General features: G+C 36.1%; 1 protein-coding gene across 1 annotated transcript in view; it reads right to left on the minus strand.

The window, feature by feature from the left end:
• LOC121875412 (protein HIRA-like) overlaps positions 1-19,171 on the minus strand; it is a 55,155-nt gene that overhangs the window by 26,971 nt on the left and 9,013 nt on the right. The window contains exons 3-13 of the mRNA XM_042379964.1: positions 13,662-13,797; positions 10,603-10,776; positions 10,135-10,295; positions 9,567-9,734; positions 7,802-7,960; positions 7,439-7,561; positions 5,028-5,164; positions 4,124-4,246; positions 3,146-3,370; positions 2,086-2,365; positions 809-1,049 (exon numbers count right to left, since the gene is read on the minus strand). Coding sequence (XP_042235898.1) covers positions 809-1,049; positions 2,086-2,365; positions 3,146-3,370; positions 4,124-4,246; positions 5,028-5,164; positions 7,439-7,561; positions 7,802-7,960; positions 9,567-9,734; positions 10,135-10,295; positions 10,603-10,776; positions 13,662-13,797 — 1,927 coding nt within the window. The remainder of the gene's footprint in view (positions 1-808; positions 1,050-2,085; positions 2,366-3,145; positions 3,371-4,123; positions 4,247-5,027; positions 5,165-7,438; positions 7,562-7,801; positions 7,961-9,566; positions 9,735-10,134; positions 10,296-10,602; positions 10,777-13,661; positions 13,798-19,171) is intronic.

Below are 19,171 nucleotides of genomic sequence, written 5' to 3' on the forward strand. Positions count from 1 at the left end.
ATATATATTAACAAATTAAATAAAAAACAACTGAATTTACAGGAATCATATCATAAGTAAGATATTTTTTATTTGAACTAATTTATTATGAGTGTAAATAAGCCAAGCTGTGATAGTGTAATATGTTGGTTGTTGTTTTCATCAGTTGTGCCCCCTGTACTGATAAGCACACCCGATTAAAGGATTTCGTCTGAGTTATGACATCGCTGTAGCTTAATTAGTCCAGTTCTATGGGTTTTTATTGTATATTTTGTTTATTTATAATTCAGCAAAAGGTAAGTTTGCATAAATAAATACCGTTTGGTGTCTGTCCGATTGCAGTTAAACCTCTGTAGCAATGGTACTCTGTGCCAGATGAGTTGTTTGGATTCGGAAACATTCACCAATGCCCGGAAAAATTCCATATATGTGTGGGTTTTTTCCAGGATAAGAGAATTTGTCTCAATACCCGGAAATCTCTTAACTCGGAAGCTCTCTACACCATTTGTTCTGGCTAACAGGGAGATTACTATTAGTTTCCTCTGCAAATTTGAGGCAGACTGTTGGAGAGAACTGTATTTGCCAATGTAAACTGTATACCAAATTTCATGAAACTAGCATTCAGTTTAAAAAGAAAAAACTGCAGTGAAAAAATTGCTGCTAAAAATCAATACAGTAGCAGCCTACATTAAAAGAAGATTATAAACTAAATTTCGTAAACTTAACACAAATGGTTTGAGAAAAAAACCCTGACAAAATGGATGGAGTAACAAACATGGCAAAACAATTTCAATGTGATCCCCATATTTATGTGGAGTTATCAACATACCAGTTTTAATATCCAGAATGTGGAGAGACTTGTCCTGACATGTGAATGCTGCAGTAGTAGATGTAGCAGAAGCAGCTGTCACTTGAGACGTGAGGTAAACCACCCAACTCACAACGTTTAATTGTGTCCTGCTAACCCGATGCAAGTTAGGTGTACCCAAACCGACACGACCACCAATGCGGTAGTCATTCTCCACCACTAGTAAAGTTGGAGGACCATCTTGAGAATTCTCTCCTGGTATCTGAAAAATATATATATTTTTTTGTTTGAACTGTATTAAGCCTGAGAATCAATAGTACTAAAGATTATCTTCAGTTTAATTCATGAGATTGATCAAGAAAACAGACACCACAAGAAGGGAAGGAAATGGTAAGTGATGCAAGAGCATAGAAAGCAACAAGAGATAGCTCAAAGTAACAACACTACACTTTCTCATAAACTCAAGTTGCATACAAAGGTGACTACAGTGAAAAAACACTTCATTTCAATTCACAAAACAAACAAGCTAACTCAAGAGTAATTCATACTGACTATGCCACACATGACTCCACTGTTCACTATGCATTACCATAGTTCTAGCATTATCTAACTTGACAGACACCTTTTGACCTCATTAATACACCAATACAGTCTGTCCAGCTCCAACTTGGTCTTCTCCCTGCTCTCAAAGCTCCAATATCCCACACCAATAACCATAAAGGTTACACTGAAGGAGGAGGATTTCATTTTTATTTTTCTTATTCACACAAGCCTTTTCCTTCTCTGATGCAGGGTGGCTAAAAAGGTGGTGATCACCTGACTCTAAACAATCATCATTTAGCAGGTTACCGACTTGACAGTATGCTAGTTGACCAAAAATGTGTTCCATTATTGGCAAGTGCATCTAATATTGTACTCAAGGAGGGAACCCAATCCTCCACTCTACTCGGGTATCAACCCATGACTACCCAGTATTTGCTTGTGAAGCATATACTGCACTCTCATTAAAGAAACAGAGTCACTAATTATTAATAAAATGAAATATCTCATGTCCAAAGAGAGTAAATCAAAGTAACTCATTCAGGTTACCTAGGTTACCAAATGAGCTCACAACCAGTGACACTAATCTTGAATCTCATTAAGACTGTCTACAATGAGCACTGTATAGAGGGAAGCTTCTACTTAATATTGTAGCTACAAGTCCAAATAAGATCCTCATCCTAATTCATTTAAGTTAAATGAGTTTACTGAAGTTACATTTACCAAAATAAGGAGATATGTAGAGAAGATGTCATTACCTGAACTCTTGCTGATTTTGATAGAGATGCTTCAGGTAGTAGGAGCAGAGGCTGCCCAATGTGCTGTGTGGTAACTACCGGTGGTCGTGATGAAACAGGCGTAGGAGCTGCTGGTGGGGAGGGAGCTCGGGGGGGAACTGGAGCGGAGGATCGATCATACAGTGGAGGCCGCCCACGTTTTCGCTTGACCATAATAGGCTGTGCATCTTCCTGTTTGCGTTTATTAGATAAAGTAGTGACCTGACCATCAACCTGCTTCTCAGAGTTATTACCAGACGACCTGTTAAAACAAGAAGACCCATTATACAACTATAATGATAAATCCATATTTCTTAAATAAATAATTACCATAAAGAGAAAAACATAAATGGAATAAACCTTCTTCATGTGCTTAAGAGTTCATGCTGAGCAGAGGAAGGGGAGTGAGGGATCTCAGTTGTTCTGAGCTGTCTCCTGTGAATAGTGAAATGACTGACAAATTTTGTCGTCCAGCAGCCAAATGGCAATACAGTATTGAATTTTTTTTTATTTTACATATAGGTATAATTTTAATTTATTCCTCATATAATAAAAATTTACTGGCATATATTATTTTATCATATTCCTCATAGGAGCTGGTAACTGGTGGGAATTCAGTTTCAAATTAGGTAACACTGTTCATAGCATCAGCTGTTGTGGTGGTGGTCACAGCCAAGATGTGTTGGTGTGAATCTGGTGTCTTGGTACAAAATGTCGAGGATAGTTCCTAGAATTTCTTCAAAGCTAGGGTCAAATTATACTAAAGACACAGAAAATGAGAGACTCAGGCCTTTTTTACCCAAAAATCTGGGTTGTACTATAGTTTACAGTATATGATAGCATTTTACACATGAGTATATAAGGTATACTAGGAGCCTGTTCATAAATCCGGGTGTTGGTTCCCCCACTTATCCTGAGTAATTATGTAGAATGTAAAATTCATAAACAGAATTAAAAATATAAAAGGCAAGATGTCCCGAAATTACTGAGTCAGATCTAGTCTACATGGAAAACAGTTCATAAACAAAATAGAGAGACTTACTTGCCAAATCTAGCAGGTAAACCTGCAGGTACACCATTGAACTCCGCTGGTAGAGGCGTTCCCTTGCCAGGAGAGCTGCTAGAATTACCACAGAAAACTGATGGTGGTCGACTGGTTGACACATTGGGCTCCACCACTCCATCAACTTTTTCTACTACAATTTTACTCTTTTCCTGTTGACTAGAGGAGAAACTTGCCTCATAGGACTTGTTTGGACTCTCCACACTGGAATTAAAATAAACAATGACATAATATACGATTCAACCACAAGAAATTATACAAAAATTTTTGTACAGAACTTCCGTGAATACAGTAGATATTTCTACCTTTTTTTACTAGGGAAACCAGTTCATTGACAACATTAATTAAAAATTTGCAGACATTGAGCTTGAAAATTACTGTCAGATTCCATTTAAGCTGATTGCAAATATATAAATTTAAACTAGAAATACAACATCTGGCCAAGAGGTGAACAAATGTGAAGTTCCTTGAGAGAGTTGAGGGGGAGAGTTCTTAAAGGAAACTTATTCTGGGTTTACTAACTCAGAGGAAGCATACAGTATACTGTATGTGCACCAAATATGATTTCACGTTAGAACAGAAAATGAGTTTGTGATAGCAAATGACAGCTAAGCAAATGGCAGCTAGAGTGTATGGTGTTAAATAAATGTATAGGCCATTATGGTTGTTTAATATTTTTGTGTTAGGCAGCAGGGATTATTACAAGAGAAGTCAGTGTGTGGGGACCTATAAAATAGTATTGCACTGTGAAAATTTATTGGTGACGACAAAGAATCATCCCATCTTTCTTTATCAGAGGTACTAGGAGTCACATAGGTTTACCAATACCTAAAGGTATGACTGGCTGTACAATTTTGTTTATGTATCTTATTGTGGCAATAAATCTCATTGGCTGCCTTCACCCTCAGATCTGTTGCTAGAATAAGTGATGACATTTGTTAATATGATAACACATACCCTTCAGTTGGAGGAATAAACATTGGTGTGATCCTTCTCTTGCCATCAGCTGTTCTCGTTTCAATTTGTTTGTTGATTGGGGCTCGCTGGGGTGTTGGTGGGGCTGGTCGCTGACTTTGCTCACTGAGGAATAAATATCCATTTATTAAACATCATTCAATGATTTCTCTATCAGTATTTTTCCCCTCATGGCAAGAATTTAAGTTCCAAGCCCTTCTCCTACATAATCTTTTTTATGTATTATGTAGGATGTTTAGTGTTCATTAAAGCATCTTTGGAACAGTTTATGGGCATTTCTTGGCCTCCAGAATCAAAATAATTACAGTATTTCCATTTAAATCAATTAAACTATAATTCACAATTTGATGATACACAATATCTTCTGGCACCTAACCCTCAAATTACCTACACTCCACTGTACTGTATTGTCAGTTAAGTTGTTACCTCCATGGGCTAATCATAGGAATAGCACTCATACTGTACAGTACGCCCGGATAATTTGCGGTCCTCTATTATTCGCGGACGACACCCTGGATGTACCCAAGAATGTCTAAGGGTAGTTTTAAAGTTGCTGGCACTTTCGCGGCCAGGACAGGGAGCCATTCGTTCTAGAGACAGTAATTTCCTTTACCTGTATTGTATATGTGTGTGTGTAGACACAAAACACATAGTACAAATATATAATAATGGGAAAATCCTCTCACAAATAATCAGAAAAATGTTTATAAAAATGTTGAATCTACAGTTGCTCTGTATACTGTAATACTTGTTATGGTCTGTTTTCCCATCTTTGAAGGGTCTGTCCTCTTTTATCCGCCCTAAACAAAAATGAGAGGAGTAACAATAACAGAAGAGATAAAAAAAAAATGGAATGCAAGGTAACATACAAAATATTTCATTCTACCTGGCAGTTGCTGCTTTTGCCCTTGCTCTTTCCTCCTCACGAAGACGGAGAAGTTCTGGGTTTTCTATTATCGTGGGGTTCAATGATGAGGCAGACGTCAGAGCTGACTTACCATACAGCTTCATATGAAGATTATTCTGAAGGCAGAACATAAACTACATATTGAAATTCATAATTAAAAAGCTTGAATACATGCAATCTTGTTAAGCAAGAATAAAAACTATTAATTACAGTGGATTCGGTTAACGAACACAATTCGTTCCAGAAGGTCGTTCGTTAACCGAAACCATTGTTTCAATGGGATTTTGGGTAATTGGTTCCAGCTCACCGAAGGCTCCTGGTTGATGATGATGGGAATTAGAAGTGGGGGTGGAGGAGAAGGGAGAAGAGAAGGAAGTGGGGATGGAAGAGAAATCACCCCATGCTTGATGCCGTCATTTCACCCATAAAATTTTAAGTTCACTAGGTGTAATTCAAGATTATTTTCTTTAAATCAACACTGCACTGCACTATATATTGTCAATATGTTAAATAAATTTCAGAATGACCAATAATTGTACTGTAAAAACGTAAAAATACTCTGTGTTCAAGTGACCCACAAGCAAGATGTTTCCTCCACTGAACAGAGATACAAACTGAGGTCTTGGTGGGTGAGTGAAGTGGCTGATGGGTGCACCAAAAACTAGTTCCCTGTACTGCAATTATGTTAAATAAGTACTAAAATAACTAAAAATTGTAATATAAAACTTGGAAAATTATTGAATAGTACAACCTTTTTGATATTTACTCCAATTTTAACGAATGTAAGCCCAAGAACCGATTTCTGTATTGGCGGACTAATCTTCCAGCTGGTGAGCAAGCCAAAGCATGTCGAAACATTTTCATAATAATTTCGTTAACCAAATTTTTTTTAGTTAACCGAAATGAAGATTCTTATGGAAGGTAATTCGTTAACCGAAATTTCATTAACCGAGGCGTTCGTTAACCGAGAGACCACTGTATAAGTCCAGGAGACATTACCCAAAGGATGGTAGTGTTTATTCCTGCTAAACTAACACTTAACCATAAACCGTTTATCTCAGGTAACAGAGGATTAAAAGCAATCCTAATATCTTGAGAGGAGATATAATTGGTCATGACATCACATTATGAGAAAAGAATCTGAGTATAAAGCAAATGCAAAATTCCTAATACAGTACTGTACTTGTCTGTACAGTGGTCCCTCGGTTAACGAGATTTCGGTTAACGATTTACCTTCCATAAGATTCTTAACTTCGGTTAACGAGCAATCCCTCGATTAACGATTTTTTTACGAGCCGACTTCAACATGTTTTCGCTTGCATTTGGCGGTCCACCAGCTGTAGTAGTAGTCCGCCAATACAGTAATCGGTTTTAGGGCTTAAATTCCTTACTATTTTAGTAAATATCAAGAAGTTTATACTATTCAATAATTTTAAAAGTTTAATATTAACTTTTTTAGTAATTTTAACAATTATTGAGCATAATTGAAGGTAAAGAAACTAGTTTCTGGCGTGCCATCCAGCCTGTTAACACACCAGACAGGCGTTAGTCTCTCTGTTTTCAGTGGAGGTAACATCTTGCTTGAGACTCTCTTCAACTAAACGCTTTTTTCTGTGTTTCCAAGCAAATTATTGGTCATTTTGAAATATATTTTACATATTGACAATATATAATGCAGTGCAGTGTTGATTTAAAGAAAATAATCTTGAATTACACCAAGAGAGCTAAAATTTTATGGGTGAAATGGCACCATGGGGTGACTTCTCTTCTTCCTTCTCCTCCACCCCCATTCTAATTCCCATCATCATCATCCAGGAGCCTTCTACATACACACCTCAAAGTAAATGTACTTTTCTACCTTTTTTGTTGAATTTAGGCAATTTTCGGTGAGCTGGAACCAATTACCCAAAAACCCATTGAATCAATGGTTTCGGTTAACGAGTTTTTCGGTTAACAAGCAACCTGCTGGAACGGATTGTGCTCGTTAACCGAGGGACCACTGTATCTGCATTTCAATCAATACAGCTAAGTATATTTTACATTTTATTTTTCCAAAGGTATTTCTACCTTAGTTTCTACAAATGTTAGATCTTTATGAACATTTCAGTCTCATTCTACTCCTGATACAGAAAAATTAACTTTTCCAAATACAATCACAACAAATAACAATTCCTTTCTCACTTACAGTATTAAGAGATACAAGTACCTTAATAGTAATGAGTTCTGAAATAAAGGCTCAAGGACAACAGGAAATACACAAGAATATACAAGTGTATGACATGTGAGTTAGGGAATATTGAGGAAAAACTTAAAGGTAGGAAAATTTAGTGACCAAGGGATATACAACATTTGCATAATTTAAATACAGTATTCAATAACTCTAAACCCACCGTCTCGTCCTCAGATAGAGGATATCCTATTTCTTCCACAGAGAAATTGATGAAAGCAAGAGTACCATCTTTAGACACTGCCATCAAATATCGCCCACAACTGCTCCATGAGAGGTCAAGAACCTGGACAAACACCACACACAATTATAAATATAATAAACTCCCTTATTTGCAGATGATGTTTCACTGACTTATAACAGTGTATAAAATTTCATCGAAGAAACTATTGAATTGAATTAGCATTATGAATAGTAAGTTATCTTCAGTTACCTAGACATATTGTTGTATGGCCACAAACTACTGTACTGTGAGGTATAATATTCCATTATAAATATATAAACACTGAAACTTTCCATAACTTACAGAATCATCAAATATGTCATGAACAACCACCAGTGGCCTCTTGAGTGAAGTGAACCAAATTGAGATGGAGCGATCACGAGAACCAATGGCCACACAGCAGTACTGCACCGACTTGCCTGTCTTCGGGTCAACTTTCTTCAAGGTGTTTGGGTTGAACCGCTGGAGAGTTTACAAATACATTCCAGTTATTTACTGTATAATATTCTAAATTGTGTTTTGTCAATTGGTTCCATGAAATTTTTTATGATATTTCTCTTCACACAATATGGTAAGTCATGCACACCGTTTTTCTACTCCAAAGATGATGGACCATTTCCTCCAACATACATTACAACAATTACATGCTTTCTTTTTCTCTCAGTAATATCCATGATGTTCCCTTTATAATATACTATAAAATCTAAACTTCATCTTTTCTCAATATATATTCTAGTAAAGATCCAAATACTGTACTGTATAACCTAAATATCCTTCTTTCTCTCTCAAGTATGTCCATGATCTTCTGAACACACTGTCTTTACATATCTCATTTACCATTTAATTATCCAGGCCTTATTTTGTATGTTTCTTACCTTTATAACTTAATTTCCACCTCTGTTTAACCATTTTTTCTTAAACCCAACCACATATTTAATATTATTTAATACGGTACTTTTAAATGTTGTTACCAATAACTGTAGTGGTTGGGCATGTTTATCTTATGTCCAAATCAAATTTTATAATGGTTTCCCCCCACATACAAAAACCATTTCCATCTTGCAATTTTTTTTATTCTGCTTCCACTTGTCTCTTTGCTACCCCTCTTTCTCTATTCCTCAATCTCAACTTTTCACAACATGATTAGCATTACATGCAATGTATCTCATAATATAATTTTATAACCCTTAACGACCAATTGCTTCACGAGCTGTACTTTTATGTATCTGGCCACTATCATTCCTGCCAAACGTATTGTACCTGCGTATTTATTCTCTATATATATTGCACAATTATATATTTTGTCAACATAGGATTACTTTTGTCATTGTCTAAGTGAATAGGTTATAATCATAAATTCTATTATGTAAAAGTAACATTGACATGTTAAGTACAATGTTTGGGTCAATCTGCTCAAAGCAACCCATAGAAGTAGACAGCTTCAGTCAGGCCAGTCGCACACAAGCTCAGGTTGTCACAAGACCTCCACTACTGACCTGTATTGTCAGTATACTTCTGTCTTCCATCTGGTGATGTACTCATGGTATTCATTGGTGAGGCTGGTGGCTGTTTTGGAGTGTTATGTATATGTGTTACTTGCATTTATGATTGTTTATTGATTTGTTTATTGGTGATATTTACAACCTTAGAGTAACATAATACGTTCTACTTAATAATTTTCTATTTCAATGTTATTAGTAGCAAGTGTTTGTAAATATAGTTATACATTTTACTTAACTCTCTTTACTCCAATCATCAAGTATTCACTTATTAAAAGGGGCAACATTCAATCAGTATTATACCGTAGTGGGAGTAATTCACTTTTAAATATACCGTATACACTTTTTGTTTGTTATGAACCTTACCCCTTTGCTGCATAACAATTACAAAAGTTAAAGCAATTTTATCTTATCCCTTAAATGACGGTCATCATCAGTGGACATTTCAGGTTTCTTGCATTCCACTTTTACACATGTGGGAGCGGAGTAAGGAATCCTTAGCTACCGTCTCAGATTTAATTAATCATTCGGCAATTTTTAACTTAAGCACTTCACCCAGATAAACTTACCACACATGTTATAGGTTTCCGGTGGCCAACAAAATCCTTATCAGTATTCCATCCATCACGGTCAATAATCTGTGCTGTAGGACCCCCATTGTTCATAGCATGAGCTGAGACTAAGTACTGGCCATCTGGGGACCAACTTGGCCGTAGGACAGTTGTCGTGCCACCACACTGTTCAGCCAAAACCAAAGGAGAAGTTGTACAGGGTATATAGTATACATAAATTTAATTAACCATTTATAAAGTACTGTACTCATCCATATAATAACACAAAGGAAACTGTACAATGGGTGTTAAATGAATGGTGTACAATGGGTGTTAAATGATTGGGGTACAGTACTGAGGATGAAACAAATGACAGGTTCCACATCCCTAAACCTGTACTGCAGCTTATTACTGTTATGTCTTAGCCTATACTATACTCCGAGGAAAGTGAGATTAAAAATATTCCCACTGTAGCACTTTACCAACCATACTTGACCAAGGATCAGATACATTCAATATTGTACATTAAACCTAAAAAAACAATGGTTTTCTCATCTTTCTTTCAGTAACTAACAGACCAACTTACCTCAGTGAATGGATCAACAATCTTTTCTTCAGTCGTCCAATCTGTGGTACGCCAAATACGCAGACTCTTATCATCTGCTTGAGAAGTCAAATAACGTCCAATTGGGTCCCATGTCACTCCTTTCACTAAACCAGTGTGTCCTCTTAAAACTCGCACTTGCTCTGTCAAGTTGAAAACAATAACCCTAATTTTTAAAACTAAACAAACAATCTAAAAAAAAATTAATGAAAATAATATACAGGGCTTGAAAATGTCTAGTACTGTAACCTGGTATTCAGGACACCAGGATAAAAAACTCAGGTTTGAGGAGGAAGACGGAAGACACAGAGGGGAAAAAGAATGAGATAGAAGGGATGGGGAAGAGGCTTCTGACATGATTTTTGTACATGTTTTGCAGGAAGGTTGACCTTCAAAAGTTCAGGACTTACGATATATTTGTTAATGTTAGTTTGACATGATGTAACCTACCTGGCCATTTAGATGTGTTCCATATAATAACACTGTTATCTATGGATGCTGATGCCAGCCACACATCCCCTGGTGACCACGCGACGTCCAAGATGTCGCCTTCGTGACCACGTAGTGTTGCTACACTCCGCCAAGACTCAACATTCACCACACTTGATCCAAAAACTTGACCACCTAGAGAACATTATACAGGACCATATGAACATAAGCAAATTTGTCAAGTGTGCTTCAGGAAAAACATTAAAAACTAGTTACTATAGATAACTGATACAGTACTGTACTTTGAAGTGAATATTATTATTCTAGAAGTGAAATAATGAATGGTGGAAGGTGAAACAAGCGAGATATTGTGATCTTTTAAAACAAGTGTGGGCTATAAAAAAATGTAAATAAGAGATTTAGGTAAGTGCTGCGACTGTGCCACAAAAGAGAACATGTAAATGATGATCATAAATTACAAACAAATAAAGCACAAATAAGGGAAAAAAATGGAAAAATGCAGTCAATGAGTGTACGGTGTGGAGATAGAGTGAATGTTACAGATTATCATGTGATGTTGAGTGTGGTCATAGAGAGAAAACCAAAGGGAGATCAGGACCCAATTTACTCCTGCCATGGTTGTACTCCCATGAACACCCAAGGTCAACTGGTCTTCTAACCAAACACATTGTGGTAATGCTCATTTAAAAGGCATGGATGGATCAGTACATTAAAAGACAGAGAAGGAGGGCATTTTTTTTTTATTAGCATGGTTTTGTATATAACTGTGTGGTTGAGTGAGTAATGGCCTATAAAAACCATTAAACGAGTTTTCTAGTATTGCTAATAACACGATGTTGAAAGTCAAAACATAAGAGGTAGGATTCCCAGTCACCACATCAAAAAGCTTAACAGTTCATAACTAGATGTGGGTGAGGAAGGCTGTTGTGTAGGTCTCTCTTTACCACAAAGGGAGACTATGATGAAAATTTTATAGAAGTATACAGTACATCTGCTATAAATGCATAGACTAGACTTACTAGTTCTTGCTGTGTCTCTATTCAACTCCTGGGAACTAGAGAATTTAGAACTTTTATTCTTAAGATGAAGCAGTAAATGTGTAATCAATTGTAATATATTGTAATCAATACGACTTGTATCAGTGTCATTGCTTTTTTTTTGTTGAATCTGTAATTCTGGTACAACACTGTCCACAAATAAGGCAGATTATTATATGAAACGCCTCCAAACTAACCAACTCAAGAGCCACCCCTCTTAATTTGTCACAGGTCAAGTGATAATTTCTTTGTAGTTGCTCATGTAATCAAACTGGTCCAAACATAATCTGACTTTGCCCATTTCTACTACAGTACATTTTATTAAACACTGAGATGTCCCAATTATTTAAATTAATGGATTTGTATTTCCAGGGGGTTTAATGAAGCTGGTGCTACTGAGTTAGTTTAGGAACCTCTTCTACATCTCCCATCAACTGCTATGAGACCAAAGCTTTCTGGGTGGTTACTACATCACCCTGGCTGTTGCTGTTAGCAGCTTGCATACTCACTACAATCAGGATGATCCAGTTCATTATACTGTACTGATATCTGAAAAGCTTCTTGAGGACATCAGGTAGTTCCCCTATGATGACATTCAACTCTTTTAGTTCTTTGTTTGGACAGTTGCCTCCATTTGTAATAGGTACAGTGGCTGACGTGTTGAGTGAGATATGGCACCACTGTTTATTTACATCATAGTAAAACTAGCATAACTACCCTCGCATTTCCTGCATGGTTTTAGTTTTAATATAGCTTACCACGTAAAATGTCATTGGCTCCTATCTCTTGTCTGGCAGGCAGCCACTGTACCCATTAGAAATGTAAACAACTGTACCTCATGCACTTGAGACCAGAGTCCTACACAAGTATGAGATATGGACTGAAGTTTCCCACTACATTTCAAATATCCTGGAGTGCCATGATGCCATGTCACCAGCAATAATAATTAACCCTCAGAAATTTAACAGCTGCTCAATTACCCTTCAAACACCCTGTTGCAAGGATGTTTATCAGAACACGCAACCAGATGGAAACACAAGTGCACTGCAAAATTAGAGGAAACAGGCACTAATTCTGATGGAAATTAAAACTTTAAAAAAATTATGATTATGAAGCTTAGCTTGACTATATAAACAACCTGTTAACACAGGGAGATGTAGTGGCCCAAACTTTTGTACTACAAAGGAAACTTAAAGGGATTGGCTTTTAACAATGTTCAATTAGTTTATAAGGTATTTTTTTTTATCTTTCTTTCATGAAACCTTAGGTGGGGGAAATGCAAATGTATACTGAGCTTAGGAGTGAAATGATTAAATGAAGAAGAGTTCAGTATTCTTGTATTAAAGGGTTTAAATTCATACATACACAGACAATTCCATATGTGCATAGTGTATTAGCTTGCGGGCACCAACCAACATGCATGCAGACAACCTTACCCCATCCACATATAAATGGAAAAGTTAAAGTTTCAACAAGCTTTACAGAACACATTGGTATGTTCAGTTATCCTTATTTACACAAAGCCAAACTATATGAACCAACAGATATATACTGTACTCTACACACACATGCAAGTATGAACATGTATATTATGTTCATACAGTGAAATACACACATACAAAGACACCACAAACACTGGACAGTTGCAAGCCTCACTAAGCTATCAGATTTATACTATAAAACCTCACTAATTTGGGTTAGGTATAATTTATACAATGTAATTCAAGCAGGTAAAAGAGAAGGGCAATGACTGACTGTGAATGGATCCCATAGTCATCTAAATTAACCTTATTAATGACCCCCATGACTGTATAATGATACAAATGATTCCACATGTTTCACCAGTGTTAGCACCAGGTTTTGTTGTGGGAATACACACAGTTTGAGATGCAAGTTTCACCCCAGTAATTAAAATGATTCACTGATTCAAATGAACCAGATCCCCATATAGCAGTTCAAATTAGTGAGGTATCAATGTAGTGAAATTCTGTTCAAATGCTACTTAATAATCAATGTACTCACCTCCATAACTGCTCTGTTGCCAGATAATAATAACTTTATCATCTCCAGCTGAGGCCAAAAAACGGCCATTACATGACCAACGAACACTGTTCACGCACCCTAAGTGCTGATCTAGTTGACACAACAACTTGGGCACCTACAGGAAATGGTGACATGTTAGTCACTGAACACTACTTATTCATTTTTTGTTTTATGTCTGCCTCTGGGGTATTCAGTTTAAACATATTATTGACATAATTTTTATCAAAAGTTGAACTTTAAGAAAGACTGAAAAGGTAATAGACAGATCATGGTGTCAAAAGTTTAATTACAGCTCTGAATACATAGTAAAGCCACTGGGCCACCCACCGACTCATGTTATACAATCTGAAGAAGATCGGGATATACTGTACAGGTAAAGAAGCTTTATCCAATATACAGTACACATAAGTAAATTAGAGAAGCAAACAAAAAAATTAGTTGGGAATAAAATTTAAATGTGGGTCTATGATGTCAAATTTGCTGTCTCAATAACAGAAATCCTTTTTGTGTATTTTTGAAATGTACAATAATCTTGTCCCTAATTACTTCATGTTAAAAAAGTCTAAAATCTTTTTAATCAATTAGCATCAGTAGCCAAGCTAATGACATGTAAAATGTCAAAGTTACAGGCAGAAGACTGGAGTGTTGAGACAATACTGTACAGACAAATCTTGTATATCTGACAAATTTCCATAACTCTTATTACTGGTATCTAATATACAGTATTCCTTTGTAAAAATTTTAAATTGGTTTTTTCAGTGTGAATTTACAACTTACAAAATATATTCTCTTCTCTTTCATGTTTATTTGAAAAATTTGGTGGTTAAATAACTCCTCAATTACCTAGAGTACAGTAGACATAACAACCAGTTCCATTTGATATGTGGCTGAGAGCTGACTAGATCCCCCCTCTACCAATGCCCTTGGTGCACTGATTCAGATTTCAAACAGATTTACAGTACCTCAACATCCACATAAAAAGACTTTTAATTTTCCTTTACATTTACTAAAAAATTAACAAAATTTTGATGTAAAAATGAAGAGGTATCAAATGATAACACATCTATCTCCAGCAGCCATCTAACTCGGTTCCGACCACAGTAGGAGACTAATAAAAACTGATTTACGTAAGTTTACACCTCTCTCAATGATAACCCTTAGCAATCACATTCCAGCATGTGTGCTTTGGCTATTTCTCTGAATGACTCTTAAAGCAAAATTTTCTTTAAGAGGCATTCAGACTCGACTGTACAGTATATAATATACTGTACAGTCGAGTCTGGATTTACGCGGTTTTTGTTTACGCGTTTGATCATTTACGCGGCACCTTGCCAGAATGAAATGTTTTAATTATGCAGTAAATTTCATCATTTGTGCGGGTGAAGTATAATTTGTTTATTTACTGAAGATATACTCTGTATATGTTTTTAGCTCATAAAATATATAATTTACATTGCTGGAATCCTTACATGATGGTGATCATTTTAAATATAAACATCTAAAAATTTGCATTAGACATACAAATTTTAGATGTAATTTAAGGAGATGATGAAAATTAGCAAACATTATATCTTTTGTGCAAAATATATTACGTTTACATTCAAAATATTCCCTGTCCTGCAAGGAATCCAGCAATGTCAATTACATTATCCTAACTTTAGTTTGAGGTATTATTTATTACTAAAAATGTAAATACAGTGACCCCTCGTTTAACGAACGCCTCGGTTAACGAACTGCCTTCCATAAGGATCTTCAATTCGGTTAACGAATTTCTTACGAACCGACCTCAACATGTTTTCGCTTGCACTGACCGGGCAACCAGCTTTAGTATCAGTCTGCCAATACATTAATCGGTTCTAGGGCTTAAATTCCTTACTATTTTAGTAAATATCAAGAAGTTTATACTATTCAATGATTTTAAAAGTTTAATATTAACTTTTTTAGTCATTTTAACAATTATTGAACATAATTGAAGGTAAAGAAACTAGTTTCTGGCGTGCCATCCAGCCTGTTAACACACCAGACAGGCGTTAGTCTCTCTCTGTTTTCACTGGAGGTAACATCTTGCTTGAGACTCTCTTCAACTAAACGCTTTTTTCTGTGTTTCCAAGCAAATTATTGGTCATTTTGAAATATATTTTACATATTGACAATATATAATGCAGTGCAGTGTTGATTTAAAGAAAATAATCTTGAAATACACCAAGAGAACTAAAATTTTATGGATGAAATGGTGCCATGGGGTGACTTCTCTTCCACCCCAATGCCTTTTCTTCTTCCTTCTCCTCCACCCCCATTCTAATTTCCATCATCATCATCATCCAGGAGCCTTCTACATACACACCTCAAAGTAAGTGAACTTTTCTACCATTTTTGTTGAATTTAGAAAATTTTCGGTGAGCAGGAACCAATTACCCAAAAACCCATTGAAACAATGGTTTCGGTTAACGAACGACCTTCTGGAACGGATTGAGTTCGTTAACCGAGGGGTCACTGTACAGTATACTGTTTTAACCCAAACATTTCTCTGGTAGGGAGGGAGGGACCCAGCAAGCATGGGAAGAGGGGGAGGGGGAGGAGTGGGAGGTGGGGTATTTTGATTGACAGATAGTGTCTGGATGAAGTATAATTTGTTTATTTACGGTCAGAATATAATTTACATTGCTGGAATTCTTACAAGATGGTGATCATTTTAAATATAAACATCTTAAAATTTGCATTAGACATACAAATTTTAGATGTAATTTAAGATGATGAAAATTAGCAAACATTTTATCTTTTGTGCAAAATATATGATGTTTACATTCAAAATATTCCCTGTCCTGCAAGGAATCCAGCAATGTCAATTATATCATCCTAACTTTAGTCTGAGGTATTATTTATTACTATACCTTAAAATCTAGTGTTTTCACCCAAACATTTCTCAGAGAGGGAGGAGCCAGCGTGGGAAGAGGAAGGGGGGGAGTTGAATCCATTATTTGAATGGACATAAACCAGGCGACTGTATTTCTCTTAAATATTAATTGTGTGCGTATACCATCATAAAATTAAGATGTTATTTTTACTACAACGTAGGTATTGTGTCGGAAAAAGTGGAGTTTGGGGGTCGGCCCAGTCTCTATTTCAATTAATCCCATATGTTCTGTTATTTCATTTACGCGTTTCTCATTTTACGCAGGCCTCCACGGGTTCAATTGACCGCGTAAATGCACTCAACTGTACAGTATTTAAGTGCTAATAAAAAATGGACACAAAACTAAAAAAAAAAAAAAAACCCCGTAATCATGTTACATTTGCTTTAGATTTTTTCACCTTAAAATGCAATATACTGTACTGCACTCCTGCATTTTATGATACAGTACTCTACACATATTATAAATATAAAGTGCTGTAAATCCAAAAGGTGGTCATAGAATAAAGCAAAATTGTCATGGGTTCCACAAAGTCTTAAATAATTTACTTAATTTTTTTTTTACATGGGAACAGCCCACCCGAGCACAGGTCATTGACCCACAACGGAGCCTGGGGGGCAAAAATATAAGAGTAAAGAGAAATTAAAAATACTGTAGAAGAGAAAAAGATTATATTAATCTACATCAAAAAGATGTTGGAAAACCAGCTTTTTGAAGCGAGACAGATTGTAAGAGCATGGAAACAAAGAAAATGGCAGAGCACTCCACAGTTTGGGTGTGTAAGGAAAGAAGGATGTACTATAACAGGTAATTCTAGTGTGACCGACATTCACACAGAAACAGTGGGCACAGAGGGCAAGATGAGTGTTACGAGCTCGCGGCCTTGCTGGCGGTACACAGGATACCAAACACTGCCCATTAAAGTACTGTACCTGTAAAAGAGAGTGAAGCAACAATGCGGCGAAAAGAAAGGGACTAGAGATTATCAACTAAGGGAGAGGAGAGTTAATAAGACGAAATGCCTTTGATTCCACCCTATCTAACAGTTGGACAGAAGAGCCACCCCAGAAATGAGAGCAGTACTCCAAGCTAGGACGAACGAATCCCTTATAAACTTGAAGCAACTGCTCAGGAGTGAAGTAGCTACGGCCTTTGTACAGCATTTCCAGCTTTCAGGAGGCAGCTTTAGCAATGTTGTGGATGTGTGGCTTAAAGATTTCTACCCTAAAACTAAACCAAGGTATATTAGGGTAGTACGTACAGTACAGTACATTCCGAGAGAACTGATATGAAGCACAGCATGTCAGTAGTGGCTAAGTTTCACCCTGCACACACTATTTATGTTAAGGATGTGCAGTATTTCCTTTTATTCTAGCCCTTTCTTGTCACTTTCCACAGTTGTCTTTCATCACTCTCCCCCTGTTTCCCCACTTCTTGTACCCCTTGATCCACCTCATACGGAAGTGGGAAAGGAATAAAGACAATAGAGACACATTTGTTCCTATAAGGTGTGAAAAGATCGTTGGGCTGCTTTCAATTATTGATTCGAGGCTTTTCAGTGGACCTTTCAATACAAACATACAGCTAAACCTCTATTTAAAGAACTATATGGAGAAGATGGTCCGTAATATCAAGGGTACTGTATATTTGATGTGAAACCTCCTTCAGCGAATAACAGTTGATAGAGAAGGAAAGTCCGTTATATTGAGGTGTCCGTGGAGAGATAAAGTCCGTTATATGGAGGTTTCACTCTATCTTTTTAACATTGAAGAATAAATAGGCACCATACTACAAAGCAATATTATGTCTCTAAAAGTTATATTAGATGTAATATCAGGAACATAACTTTTAAACAAAACTATAAAAATTATTACTGCATTATACACAAGATAAATGTATACTCTTTCTAATTATCTAAATGATCTTTCCAGTTACTGTTGAAATAGTTGGCAGTCTGTTGGTAAGATTTTATTTAACATGAGGCATAAGGGACATATATTGTACATTGTTTCTGAATACAAGTATTAGAGAATGAAAAATACAAAAATAAAAATATGGTAAGGGTAAACTTACTGACAATCATAGTCAACTTATGAATCAATTATACATCTATTAAAAAAACTGGTCCACGATAATTCAATATTCTTGGTAGCATTTATAAATATTTATCAAAGTACAGGTACTTCGTGCTCAGCCTTGTGTACCAATTAGTGATGGAAGCCATTCTATATTGTGAAATTAATAATGTACTTTAAGTTACAATCATGCAGGTTTCAGGCAAACTTCACATATTTTAAATCAAACACTATGGGCATTCAGGTAACATGGATAATATAATTTAGTATAAAACTTAAGATGAGTCGTCATGTAACCCTGTTAGCTGATCCATAAACCTTTTAACTGACCAGTAAAAAATTAAAGAAGTCAAATGAGACTTCACAAAGAAACCCACAACAAACTCAGTCCACTGAAGTGTTCTGGTGAGTGGTAGTAATCTGAGACAACAAGAAGCATTTGGGGTACAGCAGCAATACATTAACCTCATGACACAATACCAAAATCAATGTAAGGTATGTA

This window comes from Homarus americanus, unplaced genomic scaffold (assembly GCF_018991925.1).
Source record: "Homarus americanus isolate GMGI-L3 unplaced genomic scaffold, GMGI_Hamer_2.0 scaffold27433, whole genome shotgun sequence".
In the NCBI taxonomy this organism is placed as follows: Eukaryota; Metazoa; Arthropoda; class Malacostraca; order Decapoda; family Nephropidae; genus Homarus; species Homarus americanus.